Source organism: Salmo salar, chromosome ssa17, assembly GCF_905237065.1.
Source record: "Salmo salar chromosome ssa17, Ssal_v3.1, whole genome shotgun sequence".
NCBI classification, from domain to species: Eukaryota; Metazoa; Chordata; class Actinopteri; order Salmoniformes; family Salmonidae; genus Salmo; species Salmo salar.
Window position 1 is genome coordinate 36,507,772 of NC_059458.1, and position 22,810 is coordinate 36,530,581.

At 40.2% G+C, this 22,810-nt stretch overlaps 1 protein-coding gene across 1 annotated transcript; it reads right to left on the reverse strand.

The window, feature by feature from the left end:
* Nucleotides 1-257: 257 nt before the first annotated feature.
* Nucleotides 258-21,483, reverse strand: LOC106592527 (gastrula zinc finger protein XlCGF17.1-like). Its single transcript, XM_045698586.1, has 3 exons — nucleotides 21,258-21,483; nucleotides 13,718-13,966; nucleotides 258-4,474 (listed from the first exon to the last, which is right to left on the reverse strand). The coding sequence occupies exons 2-3, from the start codon at nucleotides 13,818-13,820 to the stop codon at nucleotides 3,744-3,746; spliced, it is 834 nt and encodes a 277-aa protein (XP_045554542.1). The 5' UTR covers nucleotides 13,821-13,966; nucleotides 21,258-21,483; the 3' UTR covers nucleotides 258-3,743.
* Nucleotides 21,484-22,810: the final 1,327 nt, after the last annotated feature.

The window sequence follows — 22,810 nt, forward strand, 5'->3', positions numbered from 1 at the left end:
TATTAACCATTCATGCTGTCAGATCTAATATGAAGAACTGAATACAACCATAAGAACCATTCATACTGTCAGATCTAATATGAAGAACTGAATACAACCATAAGAACCATTCATACTGTCAGATCTAATATGAAGAACTGAATACAACCATAAGAACCATTCATACTGTCAGATCTAATATGAAGAACTGAATACAACCATAAGAACCATTCATGCTGTCAGATCTAATATGAAGAACTGAATACTAAAGAGAAGAAGAGGTTGACCAGTACATATTCATGTAACTTTATTTTTCATTGGCAGATCAATAAAGTTTGCTTCAATGCAGTTATCCAAACACATTCATGATCATTAACTAAAATAACAAATCTAGTTTAAAGACAATTAATAAACACATGTATTAATTTCTAAAGCTGTGTATCATTAAATAAAGTTGTAAAACAATCCCCCCAAACTAATGGTGAAAAGTGATCATCACACCATCTCTATCTGATACATGTTAGGGATGGAAGGTAGCCTAGTGGTTAGAGCATTGGGCCAGTAACCAAAAGGTTGCTAGATCGAATCCCTGAGCTGACAAGGTAAAAATCTGTCATTCAGCCTCTGAACAAGGCACTGTTCCTTGACCATCATTGTAAATAGGAATTTGTTCTTAACTGACTTCCCTAGTTAAATAAAGGTTCAATAACTAACAAATATAAAAAAGTATCTACTAGCTCATTCTCACAGAATACTGCAGAGGGACAACCTGGTCTCAGAGCAAAATGTATTTTATGTTACAAAAACATCCGTGCCACTCCATTTAGTATGTTACGTTGGCCTACCAATATAAATGAAACATGTAAAGTGTTGGTTTCATGAGCTGAAATAATACATTCCAGAAATGTTGTGGACAAATTTGTTTATATCCCTGTTAGTGAGCATTTCAGCCTTTGTCAAGATAATCATTCCACCTGACAGGTGTGGCATATCAAGAAGCTGATAAAACAGCATGATCATTACACAGGTGCACCTTGTGCTGGGGACAATAAAAGGCCACACAACACAATGTTTCAAGTTTAGGGAATGTGTAATTGTCATGATGACCGCAGGAATGTCCACCATAGCTGTTGCCAGAGAACTCAATATTTATATCTCTACCATAAGGCACCTCTAACGTCCTTTTAGAGAATTTGGCATTACATCCAACCGGCCTCATAACTAAAGACCACATGTAACCACGGCAGCCCAGGTCCTCTTTACCTGCAGGATTGTCTTGGGGGGGGGGGAGTAGTATTTCTGTCTGTAATAAAGACCTTCAGTAACTCATGCTGATTGGCTGGGCCTGGCTCCCAAGTGGGCCTATGCCCTCCGAAGTCCCACCATTGGCTGAGCCCCCCTATTTCAATTGACTGCTTTCCTTATACGAACCGTAAATCTTTGAAGTTGTTTAGTTTAGATTGTTGTTCAGTATAATACAACTTGTAGGACGTATCGTATGTTATGAACTACAATTTGTATGTTATTTTACACATTGCTATTCATACAATATGTTGCGAACTTGTAATATGTATGATATGTTACGAATTCCAATGTGTTGTTGCTAACGTTAGCTAGGTTAGGGGTGAGGGGTTTAAGGTAGAGTTAAATGGGTTTAGGGGAAAGGTTAGCTAACATGCTAAGTAGTTGCATGCTAAGCTAAAATGCTAAGTAATAGCTACAAAGTAGTCAGTAGTTGCAAAGTTGTTAATTAGCTAAAATGCTAAAGTCATCCTTGATGAGATTCAAACACGCAGCCTTTAGCTAGACGTTTGACTTACATGCCCACCCCTCCACAGAGCAGGAGTAAGGATTCTCCCCGTTGTATATACACTGGTGTGTTAACTTCTCCAGGGTAGGGGGCAGTATTTTCACGGCCGGATGAAAAACGTACCCAAATTAAATGGCCTACTACTCGGGCCCAGGAACTAGAATATGCATATTATTAGTAGATTTCGATAGAAAACACTCTGAAGTTTCTAAAACTGTTTGAATGATGTCTGTGAGTATAACAGAACTCATATGGCAGGCAAAATCCTGAGAGAAAATCCAGACAGGAAGTGGAGGATCTGAGGCTGTAGTTTTTTTCAAGTGATTGCCTATCCAACACACAGTGACTTAGGGTTCATTTTGCACTTCCTAAGGCTTCCACTAGATGTCAACAGTCTTTAGAAAGTTGTTTGAGGCGTCTATGGTGAACAGAGAGCCAACAATGGAAGTTGGAAGTTGTTGACTCAGGAAAGCACATGAGTTCATTGGCGAGCACTCACGTGAGGGGTAGCTGTGTTGCAAAGCGTTGGAATATTATTGAAGTTCTAAGTTAAAAAGGCCCTAAAGATTGATGCTATACAACGTTTGACATGTTTGAACGAACATAAATATAACTTTTTTTGGAGTAGCTAACTGAACGCGCAAACAACAAGGAGGTATTTGGACATAAATTATGGACTTTATCGAACAAAACAACATTTATTGTGGACCTGGGATTCCTGGAAGTGCCTTCAGATGAAGATCATCAAAGGTAAGTGAATATTTCTAATGCTATTTATGATTTTAGATGACTCCAAAATGGCGGGTATCTGTATTGCTTGATGTCTTTTTCTGAGCACAGTCAATGTAAAATTCAGTTTTTGGACATAAATATCAACTTGATTGAACAAAAAAAATGCATGTATTGTGTAACATGATGTCCTAGGAGTGTCATCTGATGAAGATCGTCAAAGCTTAGTGCATAATTTTAGCTGTTTTTCTGGTTTTTGTGACGCCTGTCCTTGCTAGGAAAATGGCTGTGTGGTTTTTCTTGTGTTGTACCTGTCAACATAATCTAACTTTATGCTTTCGCCGTAAAGCCTTTTTGAAATCGGACAATGTGGTTACATTAAGGAGAAGTATACCTTTAAAATGGTGTAAAATAGTCGTATGTTTGAGAACTTTGAATTATGACATTTGTGGTTTTTGAATTTGGCGCTCTGATTTTTCACTGGCTGTTGAATCGTGTGTCCCGTGGGTGGGACGATAGCGTCCCACCTGCCCGAGAGAGGTTAAGTTGTGTTAGGGTTTGACCAACTATTTGTTTGCATAACCTATATAATATAACAAAGAAGCTATGCTATAATATTAAGTTTATACTCTATATGATAAGAGCATACTGCTGTGTGAGAGGAAGGGGCTCATGTGATGGTGAGTCATATGGAAAGAATGCAGATGCTGTGAATCAGGGATGTGGAAAAGCTTGTTAAAATATAAGGGCAGGATATGGGTGAAATGTATATGCGGAAGGGTGTCGGGGTTTTAGAGAACTGTGCATTGTGCAGTCACAAGATAAATCGACTGCCAAAGATAATAACTACGCCCGGCAACAGGAGGCGTCTCGAGGTTGGGACCAACCTGCACGCCAACGATAGGATGAGTAAGTTTAAACCACGCTCATCCTCCCTCTGACAGGCCAGCAGTGAGTGGGAACTATCTCTGTCAGAGTATTTAATGAAAAGCAAAGGATGTGTAACTCAGTTCTTTGTCTGCCCTGTGTGGTGACACAGCGAGCCCGTATATACGAACATCATATTTACCATAAATGTGTTTGCATTAATTAAAGTACAAAGAAATCAGAAGTTACTCTGTGTTAACTGTTTTATTCCCATACCAGATTGAATTGACGCGACCCGACAGTTGCTATCGTGAGAGAAACTCACACAAAAGTCAGAGCAGATGTAAGCAGGCTTCTCTCATTCATGTGTTCTCTGATGAACTTTTAGCTCATTTAATGTTTTAAAACATTTTCCACAGTCAGAGCAGGAGTATGGCTTCTCCCCTGTATGTATTCGTTCATGTGATTTTAAGTGGGAAAGTTGAAAGAAACTAGTTCCACAGTCAGAGCAGACGTAAGGCTTCTCTCCTGTATGTGTTCTCTGATGAACTTTTAGCTGATTTGATGTTTTGAAATATTTTACACAGTCAGAGCAGGAGTAAGGCTTCTCTCCTGTATGTATACGTTCATGTGATTTTAAGTTGTAAAGATGAGAGAAACTAGTTCCACACTCAGGGCAGAAGAAAGGCTTCTCTCCTGTGTGTGTTCTCTGGTGAACTTTTAGCTCAGTTGATGTTTTAAAAAAATGTCCACAGTCAGAGCAGACGTAAGGCTTCTCTCCTGTGTGTGTTCTCTGATGAACTTTTAGCTCAGTTGATGTTTTAAAACATTTTCCACAGTCAGAGCAGGGGTATGGCTTCTCCCCTGTATGTATACGTTCATGTCTTTTTAAGTTGAAAAGTTGAGAGAAACTAGTTCCACAGTCAGGGCAAAAGAAAGGCTTCTCTCCTGTGTGTATTTTTAGATGTACTTTTAGCTTTGATAGAAATGGGAAAATCTCTTCACAATGTGGGCAGTGATGAGACCTCTTCGCTCTGTGATCTTCCTGCTGTTGCTCTCTGGATGTAGAGAATGTCTCAACATGGTGTCCTGTGTGAACATCAGAAGAACCAGTCAGTTGCTGTGATATACATGTCAATCAAATTTATTTTATGAAGCCCTTTTTACATCAGTAGTTGTCACAAAGTGCTTAACAGAAACCCAGCCTAAAATCCCCAAAGAGCAAGCAATGATGTAGATGTAGAAGCACAGTGGCCACAAGAAACTCCCTAGAAAGCAGGAACCTAGGAAGAAACCTAGAGAAGAACCAGGCTCAGAGCGGTGACCCAGTCCTCTTCTGGCCATACCGGGTGACAGGTAGCATTCATGAAAATACAAGTGTCTTACATCATTTAAAACCTTCTTGTTAATCAAACTGCGTTGTCAGATTTCAAAAAGGCTTTACGGAGAAAGCATGCCATGCGATTATCTGAGGACAGCGCCCCGCATCAAAATAATTTTTCAACCACCACAGTCGTCACAAAATCAATGAAAGCAATTAAATAAATCACTTACCTTTGAAGATCTTCCTCTGATTGCAATTCCAAGGGTGCCAGCTACACAATGAATGGTCGTTTTGTTCGATAATGTCCTTCATTATATCCCAAAAATGTCAGTTTAGTTGGCGCGCTTGATTCAGTAATTCACTCGTTCAACATGCACACAAACGAATCCAAAAAGTTACCGGTAAAGTTCATCCAAACAAGTCAAATTATGTTTCTAATTAATCCTCAGGTATCCTAATATATAAATAAACAATAATATTTAAGACGGAGAATAGTGTGTTCAATAGCGAAGATAAATAACGAAGTGCGCACTCTCGTTGATGCTTGCAACATGACTACTTTTCTAATGGGGGACACCTTGGAAAAACTACAAATAGTTATTCATTTTTCAAAAAACAAGCCTGAAACCCTTTCTAAAGACTGTTGACATCTAGTGGAATCCATAGGAACTGCAATCTGGGTCCTATCCATTTGTATATGCCATAGGAAAGCATTGAAAAAACCTGTGACCTCAAAAAAGTACAATTCTGGGTGGATTTTCCTCAGGTTTTTGCCTGCCATATGAGTTGTTATAACCACAGACATTATTTTAACAGTTTTAGAAACTTCAGAGTGTTTTCTATCCAATGCTATCAAGTATATGCATATCCTAGCTTCTGGGCAGTTTACTTTGGGCACGTCAGTCATCCGAAATTCCGGACAATAACCAGTATTCTAAGGATGTTAAATAAAGGTAAAATAAATACACTACCATTAGTGGTGAAATAAATGAATAAATTCTAAAGTTTGGGGTCACTTACAAATGTCCTTGTTTTTGAAAGAAAAGCAAATTGATCAGAAATACAGTGTAGACATTGTTAATGTTGTAAATGAGTATTGTAGCTGGAAAAGGCTGAAGATCTCATACAACGCTGAGTACTACTCCCTTCACAGAACAGAGCAAACTCTCGCTAACCAGAATAGTGTCTAGAAGGACAGCATCCCGGAGTCACCTCTTCACTGTTGACGTTGAGACTGGCGTTTTTGCGGGTACTATTTAATGAAGCTGCCAGTTGAGGACTTGCGAGACGTCGGTTTCTCAAACTAGACACTAATGTACCTGTCCTCTTGCCCAGTTGTGCACCGGGGCCTCCCACTCCTCTTTCTATTCTGGTTAAAGCCACTTTGCGCTGTTCTGTGAAGGGAGTAGTACACAGCGTTGTACGAGATCTTCAGTTTCTTCGCAATTTCTCACATGGAATAGACTTCATTTCTCAGAACAAGAATAGACTGACGAGTTTCAGAAAGGTCTTTGTTTCTGGCCATTTTGAGCCAGTAATCGAACCGACAAATGACCCAGATACTCAACTAGTCTAAAGAAGGACCATTTTACAGTTTCAGCTGTGCTAACATAATTGCAAAAGGGTTTTGTAATGATAAATTCGTTTTTTTTTAAATGATAAACTTGGATTAGCTAACAACATGCCATTGGATCACAGGAGTGATGGTTGCTGATAAATGGGCCTCTGTACACCTATGTTGATAATCCATTTTTTTTTTTAAATCATCCGTTTCCAGTTACAATAGTCATTTACAACATTAACTTCTCTAGGGCCAGTGGGACGATTTCGTCCCACCTACGTAACAGCCAGTGAAATCCCGTGGCGCGTTATTCAAATACCTTAGAAATGCTATTACTTCAATTTCTGAAACATATGACTATTTTACACCATTTTAAAAGACAAGACTCTCGTTAATCTAACCACACTGTCCGATTTCAAAAAGGCTTTACAACGAAAGCAAAACATTAGATTATGTCAGCAGAGTACCCAGCCAGAAATAATCAGACACCCATTTTTCAAGCTAGCATATAATGTCACAAAAACCCAGAAGACAGCTAAATGCAGCACTAACCTTTGATGATCTTAATCAGATGACACTCCTAGGACATTATGTTATACAATACATGCATGTTTTGTTCAATCAAGTTCATATTTATATCAAAAACCAGCTTTTTACATTAGCATGTGACGTTCAGAACTAGCATACCCCCCCGCAAACTTCCGGCGAATTTACATTTTTTTTTTACTAAATTACTCACGATAAACGTTCACAAAAAGCATAACAATTATTTTAAGAATTATAGATACAGAACTCCTCTATGCACTCGATATGTCCGATTTTAAAATAGCTTTTCGGTGAAAGCACATTTAGCAATATTCTCAGTAGATAGCCCGGCATCACAGGGCTAGCTATTTAGACACCCAGCAAGTTTAGCACTCACCAAACTCCGATTTACTATTAGAAAAGTTTGACTACCTTTGGTGTTCTTCGTCAGAATGCACTCCCAGGACTTCTACTTCAATAACAAATGTTGGTTTGGTCCCAAATAGTCCATTGTTATATCCAAATAGCGGCGTTTTGTTCGTGCGTTCAAGACACTATCCGAAAGGATAAGGGTGACGAGCATGGCGCATTTCGTGACAAAACATTTCTAAATATTCCATTACCGTACTTCGAAGCATGTCAACCGCTGTTTAAAATCAATTTTTATGCAATTTTTCTCGTAAAAAAGCGATAATATTCCGACCGGGAAAGCGTGTATACGTACAAAGAGAGAGAAAATAAAAACTTCTCGTGCCCTCGTGCACGAGCCTGAGTCTCAGCGTACTCTGACCGGCCACTATCCAAACGCGATAATGTGTTTCAGCCTGGGGCTGCCTCGATATCATTCAGCTTTTTCCCGGGCTCTGAGAGCCTATGGGAGCCGTAGGAAGGGTCACGTTACAGCAAAGATCCTCAGTCTTCAATAAACAGAGACAAGAAGAACAAGATCTTGTCAGAGAGGGCACTCCCTGTAAGGAATCTTCTCAGGTGTTTGCCTGCCATATGAGTTCTGTTATACTCACAGACACCATTCAAACAGTTTTAGAAACTTTAGGGTGTTTTCTATCCAAAGCCAATAATTATATGCATATTCTAGTTACTGGGCAGGAGTAGTAACCAGATTAAATCGGGTACGTTTTTTATCCGGCCGTGTCAATACTGCCCCCTACCCCCAAAAGGTTAACAACGTCTACACTGTATTAATGGTCAATTTGATGTTATTTTAATGGACAAAAAAAAAGTAATTTTCTTACAAAAACAAGGACATTTCTAAGTGACCCTAAACTTTTCAACGGTAGTGTATGTAATAATTTCAGTAGGATGTATGGGAATAAATCTATTCTAAAACTGGGTAGGAGTCAAAAACTAAAAAGAGGCAAAAGTCGTGAAAATGATGAGCTATATCATCCTCCACTCAACATCACAAGGGTTAGAAACTACACAGACTCATTTCATAGAACTTTAAAACACTGTCAGTTTGTCTACTTCACTTCCTTAGTCTACACTCTGAGCACTCCAGATAACCCAGTGAATAAAACAAATGCTGGCAATACTGGTGTCATCCATACAAGTCTCAGTAGCATGAAATAACATCTACAACGCAATCGAAAAGTATTCAGACCCCTTGATGTTTTCTACGTTTTGTTACATTACAGCCTTATTCTAAAATTGATCAATCTACAAATAATACCCCATAATGGCATCACAATACCCCATAATGACATCACAATACCCCATAATGACAAGGGCAAAAACAGGTTTTTAGAAATAACTGAAATAATATATTTACGTAAGTATTCAGACCCTTTACACAATAGTTAGTTGAAGCACCTTTGGCAGCGAGTCTTTTTGGGTATGAAGCTACAAGCTTGGCACACTTGTATTTGGGGAGTTTCTCCCATTCTTCTCTGCAGATCCTCTCAAGCTCTGCCAGGTTGGATGGGGAGCGTCTCTGCAAAGCTATTTTCAGGTCTCTCCAGAGATGTTTGATCGGGTTCAAGTCCGGGCTCTGGGCTGGGCGACTCAATGACATTCAGAGACTTGTACCGAAGCCACTTTACGTAGTCTTGGCTGTGTGCTTAGGGTCGGTGTCCTGTTGGAAGGTGAACCTTCACCCCAGTCGGAGGTCCCTAAAATTTCTAAACCTGTTTTCGCTTTGTCATTATGGGGTAGTGTGTGTAGATTGACGAGGAAAAACATGTAATCAATTTTAGAATAAGGCTGTAACGTACCAAAATGGGAAAAATGGGAAGGGGTCTGACAGTTCCCTCGGAAAGTATTCAGACCCCTTGATTTTTCCCACATTTTGTTATGTTACAGCCTTATTCTAAAATTAAATAAATAAATATCCTCAGCAATCTACACACAATACCCCATAATGACAAAGCAAAAACAGGTTTAGAAATGTTTGCTAATTTATTTTAAAAAATTACAAAAATAAAACGAGACTCAAAATTGAGTTCAGATGTATCCTGTTTCCATTGACCATCCTTGAGATGTTTCTACAACTTGATATATAAAAAATATTAAATATACACTACTGTTCAAAAGTTTAGGGTCACTTAGAAATGTCCGTGTTTTTGAAAGAAAATAAAAACAAATTGTCCATTAAAATAACATCAAATTGATCAGAAATACAGTGTAGACATTGTTATTGTTGTAAATGACTATTGTAGCCAGAAATGGCAGATTTTTTATGGAATATCTACTGAGGAGAACAGAGGCCCATTATCAGCAACCATCACTCCTGTGATCCAATGTCATGTTGTGTTAGCTAATCCAAGTTTATCATTTTAAAAGGCTAATTATCATCAGAAAACCATTTTGCAATTATGTTAGCATAGCTGAAAAACGGGGTGCTCACTAAAGAAGCAATAAAACTGGCCTATGCAACTCTGCCTAGAAGGCCAGCATCCCGGAGTCGCCTCTTCACTGTTGACGTTGAGACTGGTGTTAAGTGACCCCAAACTTTTGAATTGAGCTCAGGTGCATCCTGTTTCCATTGATCATCCTTGAGATGTTTCTACAACTTCATATATAAAAATATTAAACATATATGTATCAGATATAAATCATCAGGATGTGGTAGTCTACTGGTTATGTTCAACACTTCTCCAATCTTTGTTGAGATCTGATATTCTGTGCAGCGCAAAACGAGACGTAGGCCTATATCATATTTCTCAAATCCTTTTCAGGCTAAATTCCAGCCGAACATGGAGAGGACAGTAATGCCTAACTACACAGAAAAATATATAAATGCAACATGTAAAGTGTTGGTCCCATGTTTCATGAGCTGAAAAAAAACAATTCACACACAAAAAGCTTATTTCTCTCAAATTGTGTGAAAAAATATGTCTACAATCCCTGTTAGTGAGCATTTCTCCTTTGCCAAGATAATCCATCCACCTGACAGGTGTGGCATATCAAGAAGCTGATTAAACGGCATAATCATTACACAGTCGCACCTTGTGCTGGGGACAATAAAAGGACACTTTAAAATGTATAGTTTTGTCACACAACACAACACCACAGATGTCTCAAGTTGAGGGAGCGTGCAATTGGCATGCTGACTACAGGAATGTCAACCAGAGCTGTTGCCAGAGAATTGAATGTTAATTCCTCTACCATAAACTGCCTCCAACGTCGTATTCGAGTATTTGGCTGTACGTCCAACCGGCCTCACAATCGTAGACCACGTGTAACAACTTCAGCCCAGGACCTGAGGTGGGTCTGGCTGCCAAGTGGGTGGGCTTATGCCTTCCAAGGCCCACCCATGGCTGCATCCCTGCCCAGTCATGTGAAATCTGCAGGTTAGGGCCTAATTCATTTCAATTGACTGATGTCCTTATATATACACACACTGCTCAAAAAAATAAAGGGAACACTTAAACAACACAATGTAACTCCAAGTCAATCACACTTCTGTGAAATCAAACAGTCCACTTAGGAAGCAACACTGATTGACATTAAATTTCACATGCTGTAGTGCAAATGGAATAGACAACAGGTGGAAATTATAGGCAATTACCAAGACACCCCCAATAAAGGAGTGGTTCTGCAGGTGGTGACCACAGACCACTTCTCAGTTCCTATGCTTCCTGGCTGATGTTTTGGTCACTTTTGAATGCTGGCGGTGCTTTCACTCTAGTGGTAGCATGAGACGGAGTCTACAACCCACACAAGTGGCTCAGGTAGTGCAGCTCATCCAGGATGGCACATCAATGCGAGCTGTGGCAAGAAGGTTTGCTGTGTCTGTCAGCGTAGTGTGCAGAGCATGGAGGCGCTACCAGGAGACAGGCCAGTACATCAGGAGACGTGGAGGAGGCCGTAGGAGGGCAACAACCCAGCAGCAGGACCGCTACCTCTGCCTTTGTACAAGGAGGACCACTGCCAGAGCCCTGCAAAATGACCTCCAGCAGGCCACAAATGTGCATGTGTCTGCTCAAACGGTCAGAAACAGACTCCATGAGGGTGGTATGAGGGCCCGACATCCACAGGTGGGGGTTGTGCTTACAGCCCAACACCGTGCAGGACGTTTGGCATTTGCCAGAGAACACCAAGATTGGCAAATTCGCCACTGGCCCCCTGTGCTCTTCACAGATGAAAGCAGGTTCACACTGAGCACGTGACAGACGTGACAGAGTCTGGAGACGCCGTGGATAACGTTCTGCTGCCTGCAACATCCTCCAGCATGACCGGTTTGGCGGTGGGTCAGTCATGGTGTGGGGTGGCATTTCTTTGGGGGGCCGCACAGCCCTCCATGTGCTCGCCAGAGGTAGCCTGACTGACATTAGGTACCGAGATGAGATCCTCAGACCCCTTGTGAGACCATATGCTGGTGTGGTTGGCCCTGGGTTCCTCCTAATGCAAGACAATGCTAGACCTCATGTGGCTGGAGTGTGTCAGCAGTTCCTGCAAGAGGAAGGCATTGATGCTATGGACTGGCCCGCCCGTTCCCCAGACCTGAATCCAATTGAGCACATCTGGGACATCATGTCTCGCTCCATCCACCAACGCCACGTTGCACCACAGACTGTCCAGGAGTTGGCGGATGCTGTAGTCCAGGTCTGGGAGGAGATCCCTCAGGAGACCATCCGCCACCTCATCAGGAGCATGCCCAGGCGTTGTAGGGAGGCCATACAGGCACGTGGAGGCCACACACACTACTGAGCCTCATTTTGACTTGTTTTAAGGACATTACATCAAAGTTGGATCAGCCTGTAGTGTGGTTTTCGACTTTAATTTTGAGTGTGACTCCAAATCCAGATTGGATTCCCATTGATTATTTTTGCGTGATTTTGTTGTCAGCACATTCAACTATGTAAAGAAAAAAGTATTTAATAAGATTATTTCATTCATTCAGATCTAGGATGTGTTATTTTAGTGTTCCCTTTATTTTTTTGAGCAGTATTTAAATTACATTTAACCTTTATTTAACTAGGCAAGTCATTTAAGAACAAATTATTATTTACAATGATGGCCTACACCGGCCAAACCCGTACGACACTTGGCCAATTGTGCGCCGCCCTATGGGACTCCCAATCACGACCAGTTGTGATACAGCCTGGAATCTAACCAGGGTGTCTGTAGTGACACCTCTAGCACTGAGATGCAGTGCCTTAGACCGCTGCGCCACTCGGGAGCTCATAAGGTTGATGAAATTCCTTTATCTTTCAGTCTAATAGGGCTATTTACTTCCTGTTGTAGCTCTTCACCAGCGTCTTGTATGTATATTGTTCTTAAATAAAAACACAACATGCAACAATTTCAACTATTTTACTGAGTTACGGTTCATTTAAGGGGCGGCAGGTAGCCTAGTGGTTAGCGCGTTGGGCTAGTAACCGAAAGGTTGCTGGATCGAATCCCTGAGCTGACAAGGTAAAAATCTGTCGTTCTGCACCTCAACAAGGCAGTTAACCCACTGTTACCCGGAAGGCCGTCATTCTTAGTAAGAATTGTTCTTAACTGAGTTGCCTAGTTATATAAAGGATAACAATAATAATAATAATTGTTAGGATCTCCATGAGCATTAGCTGCTACTTCACTCAATCCTGTTTTAAAAAGTCTCCCTGTGTGACATTCCTTGAGACCAACCAGAAATGTTTCCGTGGCCAAATATCCCCAGATTTTCATAAAAACAGCCAAACATATTCTCTCGTTTCTGCGTCACCAAATGTTGTGCGAGGCAAAAGAGTAGGCCAGGTGAGCATCAATCGCTAGTTCGGTGCAGCAGACTGCAGGGGTGTAGTGCTGAAGGAGCGATGAGCTGCCACAATGGTGTTTGTTTAGTAAAGTTAGATCAATGTCTTGGACGATCACCTAATGATTAATTAGTAGTCCACATAACCAAATATTATAGCATAACATTACTGTTACAACAAAAGCAACACCTAATTTCCTTACGAGATTTTAGGATGGTTTGCTGAATCGTCCCAAACTCAACAGCGCGCGCCATTAGGCAGAATGTGCTTTGATTAAAACAAAATACAGGAAGTCTATATAATTTAACACCATCTGCTCTAATTTGCTCACCAAACAGTAATTTAAGAAGTTTTAAATGCATATTCCCATGAAATTGATTGAGATCAAACGATTGGCATGCAGAAGCAGCTTGGTCATTTCACTGGTAAAACATGAAGAATTATAATTCAATATTGACAGTGATGATGTCATGGTCTATTTTGAAATGAGGTATGCCTAACTTGGTGATCGAGGGTATTAAACATTTCCAACGTTCTTGAGACAATGTGTGGGCATAGGCAGGCGTTACAAGTTTTAAAAAATGTTGCTTCGCTGTGAAGTCTTGAGTTGTTCAGGGATGTGTGATGTCAGAATTACAGAATTCAACCTAGCAATAGACTGGGTCATAACTTATGGAGGTCTAATTTATGAAGATAACTTATAGATAGAACCAGCTGTTTACCATGATTAACAGTTGTCCTAATCTTCTCCTCCTCTTCTTCATCTTTAATGTTGACATTCAGCTCCAGTGTTTGACTGCAGTCTTCCAGCTTCACTGATGCCATCTCTGGATCCTGCAGTGCAAACTGGGCTCCACTGTCACAATCAGGACCCAGTGACTGAAGGTTTCTACTCAGTGTGGAAGGAGAGTGGAAGGCTGGGTTTGTCCTCACTGTTGATGTTACCGGCCTCAGACTTAATCCGAGTCAGCCTGTAGTAATAAAGACAAACGGACACAAAAGATATTTACTTGACAGTTCTGGCACCTTATTTTGTAAAAATATTTTCTCTTTTTTCTTGTTCAATTTAACTCAGGTAGCTAATCCTTGACAAAACATTCATTCACATTAGACACAAAGTACACATTTTAAAATTCACAACATAAGTGCACTTAATCTATAGTAGATTTCCTAAATTCACATAAATGCATAAATGACTCAAAAACCATTTAGTACAAGGTTGCAGTATGTTGTAGGCAGTACTATGTAAAAAAATGTATGAATAACCTTCTCTTCACTGTATTATTTCACTCACAAAAAACAATTTTATTTCCCATTCACACCATAGTAAGAATTATCAGGGTTAGTAGAGTGGCAAGTCAAATTCAAAGACTTAGTAAGTACTTTTTCAAGCACAAATATTTATTTACTTTAAGCCCGTGTGAAAACCCTGAATTACAGATAAATATAGAAACAACTGAATGTGTCTGAATATTAGTACACATGTAAAGAACTGATAATCATTACATTCAGCTTCAAAACTGTAGTGCTACTGAAATATTCTCTCTCTGATGAGGCACTACCTGCACTGAAGTCAGTTGATGCAGGCCTATGGTATCTTGTAGGTATGTAAACAAACGTTTAAGGTGCATGTCTGTCTAATTCTGTACTAATAAAATAAACCAAGAAATCCCTATTAACTTCTACCACACCCTCCCCTTTCCCAAAAAACCATCCAACACCCCTAATAAACTTTATCAATAGATCCCTTTCTGTGTTTGCAAACATTGGGATTTATATCATGCTGAGACAATCCACCCTTAGGTTATCCAGCTTATCAAAAACCATGCCAACAGTAACATCTGTTACCACCAACAACTCTGCTGAAGTTTACAAGATAACTTTAAACCTGGTATTTCTGCTTTACACAATCCAAGTTGTTGATAACCTTACCAATGTAAGCTATGAAGTACATTTTATTCAATATTAAAGTATCCTTTGTCACAGCACATTTATGGGCGCAAGATTTCTGAACAGGCCTCGAAACCATGTCTGGACTAGTAGGAAGACCAGTTCTGACAGAAGGTTCTCTTACTACAGGACCAACCATGGAAGCGCCATCAGTCTGACAGTAGGTCCTCTTACTACGGAACCAACCATGGAAGCTCCATCAGTCTGACAGTAGGTCCTCTTACTACAGGACCAACCATGGAAGCTCCATCAGTCTGACAGTAGGTCCTCTTACTACAGGACCAACCATGGAAGCTCCATCAGTCTGACAGTAGGTCCTCTTACTACAGGACCAACCATGGAAGCTCCATCAGTCTGACAGTAGGTCCTCTTACTACAGGACCAACCATGGAAGCTCCATCAGTCTGACAGTAGGTCCTCTTACTACAGGACCAACCATGGAAGCTCCATCAGTCTGACAGTAGGTCCTCTTACTACAGGACCAACCATGGAAGCTCCATCAGTCTGACAGTAGGTCCTCTTACTACAGGACCAACCATGGAAGCTCCATCAAAACCTTCCAACAACTCAACAGCACTGATAAGCTTTAACTTAATTAACCCTCTTTCCTACTGATCAACCTTTAGGCTTCAACCACTGTCTCCCTTCACATGTTCTTTAACAAGATCATCCATGGACATAGGTATTGGGACCTCAGAGATTACTCCCTTCAATTTAGCATGGCTTCTGAGCTTCATCCTATTAAGTTTTTCTATTTGAAAAATCTTCCCTTGCTGAACCTGACTAGCACAAGATATTAACAATCTACCATTTTCAATTTTTCATTTCACCTTTATTTAACCAGGTAGGCTAGTTCAGAACAAGTTCTTATTTACACGGATGCGGCCCAGTTTAACTTCACCTCTCTTTATGGCCTTGGTTAATCAGATAGGGTGTAAATGAGGCCCTGTGGTCTCCTCAAACACCATCCCAACTTTCCACTGTGACACATTATTACTATAGCTCCCTACCTTGGGCCTCTTTAGAGTTTCTATACTACATGCGCCACTGCTTCCAGTATCATTATCTCTGTTCTTCCTATGTCTTTCCACTACAGACCATTCACATTCTAGGCCCTCATCCTCCCGCTCCATATCATCAGAACTGTTCCCCACATTGATCGCATTCCAGCACAGCTGTTGCTTCTCAAACTCTCTCTCCATTTCCATTGTTTCAGGGGTGTCAAACTCATTCCATTGAGGGCCGAGTCTCCACTGGTTTTATTTTGTCCTTTCAATTAAAACCTAGACAATCAGATGAGGGGAGTTCCTTTCTAATTAGTGACCTTAATTCATTAACCTGTTGGGGATAGGGGGCAGTATTTGCACAGCCGGATAAAAAACGTACTCGATTTAATCTGATTACTACTCCTGCCCAATAACTAGAATATGCATATAATTGTTTGATTTGGATAGAAAACACCCTAAAGTTTCTAAAACTGTTTGAATGGTGTCTGTGAGTATAACAGAACTCATATGGCAGGCCAAAGCCTGAGAAGATTCCAAACAGGAAGCGCCCTCTCTGACCATTTCTTGGCCTTCTTTGTCATCTCTATCCAAAACAAAGGATCTCTGCTGTAACGTGACATTTTCTAAGGCTCCCATAGGCTCTCAGAAGGCGCCAAAATGTTGAATGACTCTGCAGTTACTGGCTGAAAAACAGTAGCGCATTTGGTAAGTGGTCGATCTGAGAACAATGAGACGGGCGCACGCGTGCACGTGAAGAGCCCATTTTACTTTCTCTGTCTTTGAATGAAAACAACGACTCCCGGTCGGAATATTATCGCTTTTTTACGAGAAAAATCGCATAAAAATTGATTTTAAACAGCATTTGACATGCTTCGAAGTACGGTAATGGAATATTTAGAAATGTTTTGTCACGAAACGCGCCGGGCGCGTCACTCTTCTTTACCCTTCGGATAGTGTATTGAACGCATGAACAAAAACGCCGCTATTTGGATATAACTATGGATTATTTGGAACCAAACCAACATTTGTTGTTTAACCTCTCTAGGGTCGGCGGGACGAAATCGTCCCACCTACGTAACAGCCAGTGGAATCCTGTGGCGCGTTATTCAAATACCTTAGAAATGCTATTACTTCAATTTCTCAAACATATGACTATTTTACACCATTTTAAAGACAAGACTCTCGTTAATCTAACCACACTGTCCGATTTCAAAAAGGCTTTACAACGAAAGCAAAACATTAGATTATGTCAGCAGAGTACCCAGCCAGAAATAATCAGACACCCATTTTTCAAGCTAGCATATAATGTCACAAAAACCCAGAAGACAGCTAAATGCAGCACTAACCTTTGATGATCTTAATCAGATGACACTCCTAGGACATTATGTTATACAATACATGCATGTTTTGTTCAATCAAGTTCATATTTATATCAAAAACCAGCTTTTTACATTAGCATGTGACGTTCAGAACTAGCATACCCCCCCGCAAACTTCCGGCGAATTTACATTTTTTTTTTACTAAATTACTCACGATAAACGTTCACAAAAAGCATAACAATTATTTTAAGAATTATAGATACAGAACTCCTCTATGCACTCGATATGTCCGATTTTAAAATAGCTTTTCGGTGAAAGCACATTTTGCAATATTCTCAGTAGATAGCCCGGCATCACAGGGCTAGCTATTTAGACACCCAGCAAGTTTAGCACTCACCAAACTCAGATTTACTATTAGAAAAAGTTTGATTACCTTTGGTGTTCTTCGTCAGAATGCACTCCCAGGACTTCTACTTCAATAACAAATGTTGGTTTGGTCCCAAATAGTCCATAGTTATATCCAAACAGCGGCGTTTTGTTCGATGCGTTCAAGACACTATCCGAAAGGGTAAAGAAGGGTGACGAGCACGACGCATTTCGTGACAAAAAAATTCTAAATATTCCATTACCGTACTTCGAAGCATGTCAACCGCTGTTTAAAATCAATTTTTATGCCATTTTTCTCGTAAAAAAGCGATAATATTCCAACCGGGAATCTGCATTTAGGTAAAAAGACGAAAGAAAATAAAACATGGGGTCGACTCGTACACGCGCCTAAGCCCATTGTCCTCTGATCGGCCACTTGCCAAAAGCGCAAATGTGTTTCAGCCTGGGGCTGCCTCGATATCATTCAGCTTTTTCCCGGGCTCTGAGAGCCTATGGGAGCCGTAGGAAGTGTCACGTTACAGCAAAGATCCTCAGTCTTCAATAAACAGAGACAAGAACAACAAGATCTTGTCAGAGAGGGCACTTCCTGTAAGGAATCTTCTCAGGTTTTTGCCTGCCATATGAGTTCTGTTATACTCACAGACACCATTCAAACAGTTTTAGAAACTTTATGGTGTTTTCTATCCAAAGCCAATAATTATATGCATATTCTAGTTACTGGGCAGGAGTAGTAACCAAATTAAATCGGGTACGTTTTTTATCCGGCCGTATCAATACTGCCCCCTACCCCCAACAGGTTAAGTAGAAGTCCTGGGAGTGCATTCTGACGAAGAACAGCAAAGGTAATCCAATTTTTCTTATAGTAAATCTGACTTTGGTGAGTTCCAAACTTGGTGGGTGTCAAAATAGCTAGCCTGTGATGGCCGGGCTATCTACTCAGAATATTGCAAAATGTGCTTTCACCGAAAAGCTATTTTAAAATCGGACACCTTGATTGCAACGTTTATCATGAGTAATTTAGTCAATTCACCGGAAGTGTTCGGTGGGAATGCTAGTTACATGCTAGTCACATGCTAATGTAAAAAAGCTGGTTTTTGATATAAATATGAACTTGATTGAACAAAACATGCATGTATTGTATAACATAATGTCCTAGGAGTGTCATCTGATGAAGATCATCAAAGGTTAGTGCTGCATTTAGCTGTCTTCTGGGTTTTTGTGACATTATATGCTAGCTTGAAAAATGGGTGTCTGATTATTTCTGGCTGGGTACTCTGCTGACATAATCTAATGTTTTGCTTTCGTTGTAAAGCCTTTTTGAAATCGGACAGTGTGGTTAGATTAACGAGAGTCTTGTCTTTAAAATGGTGTAAAATAGTCATATGTTTGAGAAATTGAAGTAATAGCATTTCTAAGGTATTTGAATATCGCGCCAGAGGTTAATCAAGTACAAAGGTGGAGAGAAAACCCGCAGACACTTGGTCCTCCATGGAATGAGTTTGACACGTGCTCTGATTCATCTGCATTAATCGATGCCATTCCATGCAATTGGTCTCTCTCTCCAAATGGTGAAGGATAACTTCAGTTAGCTTCCCTCTACTTTGACACTCCATCACACAGCCTCATGTCGCCATTTCACCACGAGCAAACTCCTAGAAAGACGACCGAAACCGTTGAAGCCGCCATTTGACTAGCCTCCTCCATACCATCCTGATCTCGCGAGCTTACATTAACGAAACAGTGTATGTAAACTCGCGAGATCAGGATGGTTCGGACGAGGCTATTTACCAGCTCATAAACATTTTACACAAAACCAAGAACAAGTAAAAACGAACTCAAATAAGTGGAATCTTTAGCAAATTACTTTATGTTCAGACAAACCCAAAGTCTAGCTATGTGACTTGTAAAATCGTTTCTAATCACGTTCTTCACTCCCTCGGTTTGACCCCAAAACAACACATACAATTAAAACCTTTACCAAACTTGATAATACCTTGACGGATTTGTTACCTAGCATATTATATATTATTTCGACATTAGAAAGTTTAAACGTGCTATTACATACCCGTAATAATACATTCGAAACGGACACAACCCCTATCGAAATACAAGCACAGTTCTGTCGTTAACTACCCGGAACTTCCTGTTCCCCACAACGACAATACAACAGCGTCATCTTCTTTTTACATTTTTTTTTTTTTTTTACATTTTAGTCATTTAGCAGACGCTCTTATCCAGAGCGACTTATAGTAGTGAATGCATACATTTCATACATTTTTTTTTTCTTCTGTGCTGGCCCCCCATGGGAATCGAACCCACAACCCTGGTGTTGCAAACACCATGCTCTACCAACTGAGCTACAGGAAGGTATACTGACATTTACACAAATATAACGTGTCTGCCGCCACCTACTGTACGGTTAGTAAACTGTAGAAAGAAATACATGTCCATTGCGGATAAAGGGAGGGGGGACAACGATATCAAAACAAAATACAAAAATAGATAAATAACATCCCACTACTTCAGTCACAGTCCTATTCAAATCACATCCCTACACAGTCTCATGAGCCTCGTAGGGAGGAATATCTTCAGTCACAGTCCTATTCAAATCACATCCCTACACAGTCTCATGAGCCTCGTAGGGAGGAACATCTTCAGTCACAGTCCTATTCAAATCACATCCCTACACAGTCTCATGGCCTCGTAGGGAGGAACATCTTCAGTCACAGTCCTATTCAAATCACATCCCTACACAGTCTCATGGGCCTCATAGGGAGGAACATCTTCAGTCACAGTCCTATTCAAATCACATCCCTACACAGTCTCATGGCCTCGTAGGGAGGAACATCTTCAGTCACAGTCCTATTCAAATCACATCCCTACACAGTCTCATGGGCCTCGTAGGGAGGAACATCTTCAGTCACAGTCCTATTCAAATCACATCCCTACACAGTCTCATGGCCTCGTAGGGAGGAACATCTTCAGTCACAGTGCTATTCAAATCACATCCCTACACAGTCTCATGGGCCTCGTAGGGAGGAACATCTTCAGTCAGTATTCCCTAAGATTGTTACGCCCCTGAAAAAGGGGAGAAATAATCACGAGTGTGATACGGTATTGTTTCCTCACTGAGAACTTTTACTGCAATCATTTTACAAAAGTAACACATTTTACAGAACAACAGATCTACAGGAAAGAGCTAGTGTTGTAGGGTACAAGGCTTATTCAAGTCACAACAGTATACACTGTAATTCACTGAAACATACACTAATTTCAATATAACTGTCAAGCACAAAGCTTTAACTCAGTAAACCATAACTCAATTTATCAACAGTCAATAAAGTGTTTGAAAAACCATTATATAAATAACACCGCAAAATATCTTATTAACAACGCACATGTTCGTTCACGATCGACATAAAATGGCAGCTACTCTCAGTACGAAGCAAGCCTTCGCTGCAACCGAGCAGGGCTCATATTACTCTCTGCAAACTTAACTCTAACTTCCTCAAGATGTTACTAAGACACACCTTAAACACTCTTGACATGTTAGCGAGTTATTACATTTAAATGACTCTGTTTTATCATCAATAACGTACCTGAAAAAGGGGAGAAATAATCATGAGAGTGATACGGTATTGTTTCCTCACTGAGAACTTTTACTGCAATAAGGAAAAGACCGCGATATCCCCGCGAACTTGGGTGGAGACCAGAGCAATCGATCTCAGGCTCATAGATTAAGAGCATTTAATAGATCACAGATGAACACTTTTCCTCTTCAATTAGGCACCACAAAATAAAGTAATCAATATAACGTTTACACATTCCTTTTACAATTCTTACCCTTTGTACGCTTGATGGATTTTAACTTTTTAACACAATTATATGAATGTTATCAATCTCTATCAACTAATACAGAATGCATGATCTTTTTAACCTTAGATGTTTTTTAAGATCCTCACATACTATGAACTTACTAATACTTTTTAATGTATAACAGCCTATGTGTATTTCCTTTAACGGTTAAAGTTTAACCTGTCACACGATCAGTGATGTAAAGTATATTTTTGACAACTTCTACTTTCACTCCACTACATTCCCAAAGAAAATATTGTACTTTCTACTCCATACATTTACCTGACACCCAAAAGTACTAGTTACATTTTGAATGATTAGCGGGACAGGAAAATTGTTCAATACACGCATCCCTACTGGTCATCCATACTGCATCTGATCTGGCTGACTCACTAAACACAAATGCTTTGTTTGTAAATTATGGGTGAGATCTTAAATGTAATCTGGAGTGCCAGAGTGCGCTTGGGCGTTCGTAAATTCAGAGCGTTGTCAGATTGTCAGTTCGTATCGGTCTCGGAGCGTTCAGAACCACACTGGACGCAGGGGCGGAAATCCCGAGGGGGACGGGGGGGACACGACCCCCCCATCCTTGGAAAAATATGATTTGTCCCCCCCAATATATCACTGAAACATAACTATGTAATTGAAATAATATTAATAATACGCAATGAAAGCAATTGTGCTGATTATAGACACTTAATAGCGCGTTTTTAAGTTTCAAAAGATTGCGACCCCCCCACCCTTTGCCTCACAATGTTTTGATCCACTACCAGTTCCTTAGTTGGCAAGGTAACAGAGGGGTCGTATCTACTGTCTGAAAGGCACTCAATGAACGTAACTGAAGTGAGGTTAATCCAGTCAATCGCACACACACACTAGCTGAATATGCAGAGCTAGCGCGCAAATATTAACTATTAAGCTAGCTAGTACCTATTCCATTTATGTGGCCTCGTCAAAGATGGAATCTTTGCTATCATCAATTTATTCCAAGATCAGCATGCAGATGATGTAAGTTAGTGCTTCAAAGTCCCTGCGATAAGGTTAGCAATAAACTGAAGTCCAAACTGAACAGAACTACACTCTCTTCTACCATTGTCTTAAATATATTTAATGGTCTCGTTGCAAAAGCTAACTTGTCGCAAGGGAACTTTTATTTATTTATTTTATTTCACCTTTATTTCACCAGGGTAGCAAAGATTATAGCAAACACCACTGAAATGGAATTGGTGCTCGCTAGCTTTGCAAATTCAGCTATTGTTGGAAGCCAGCCAATATGAAACAAACTATTAAAATTACA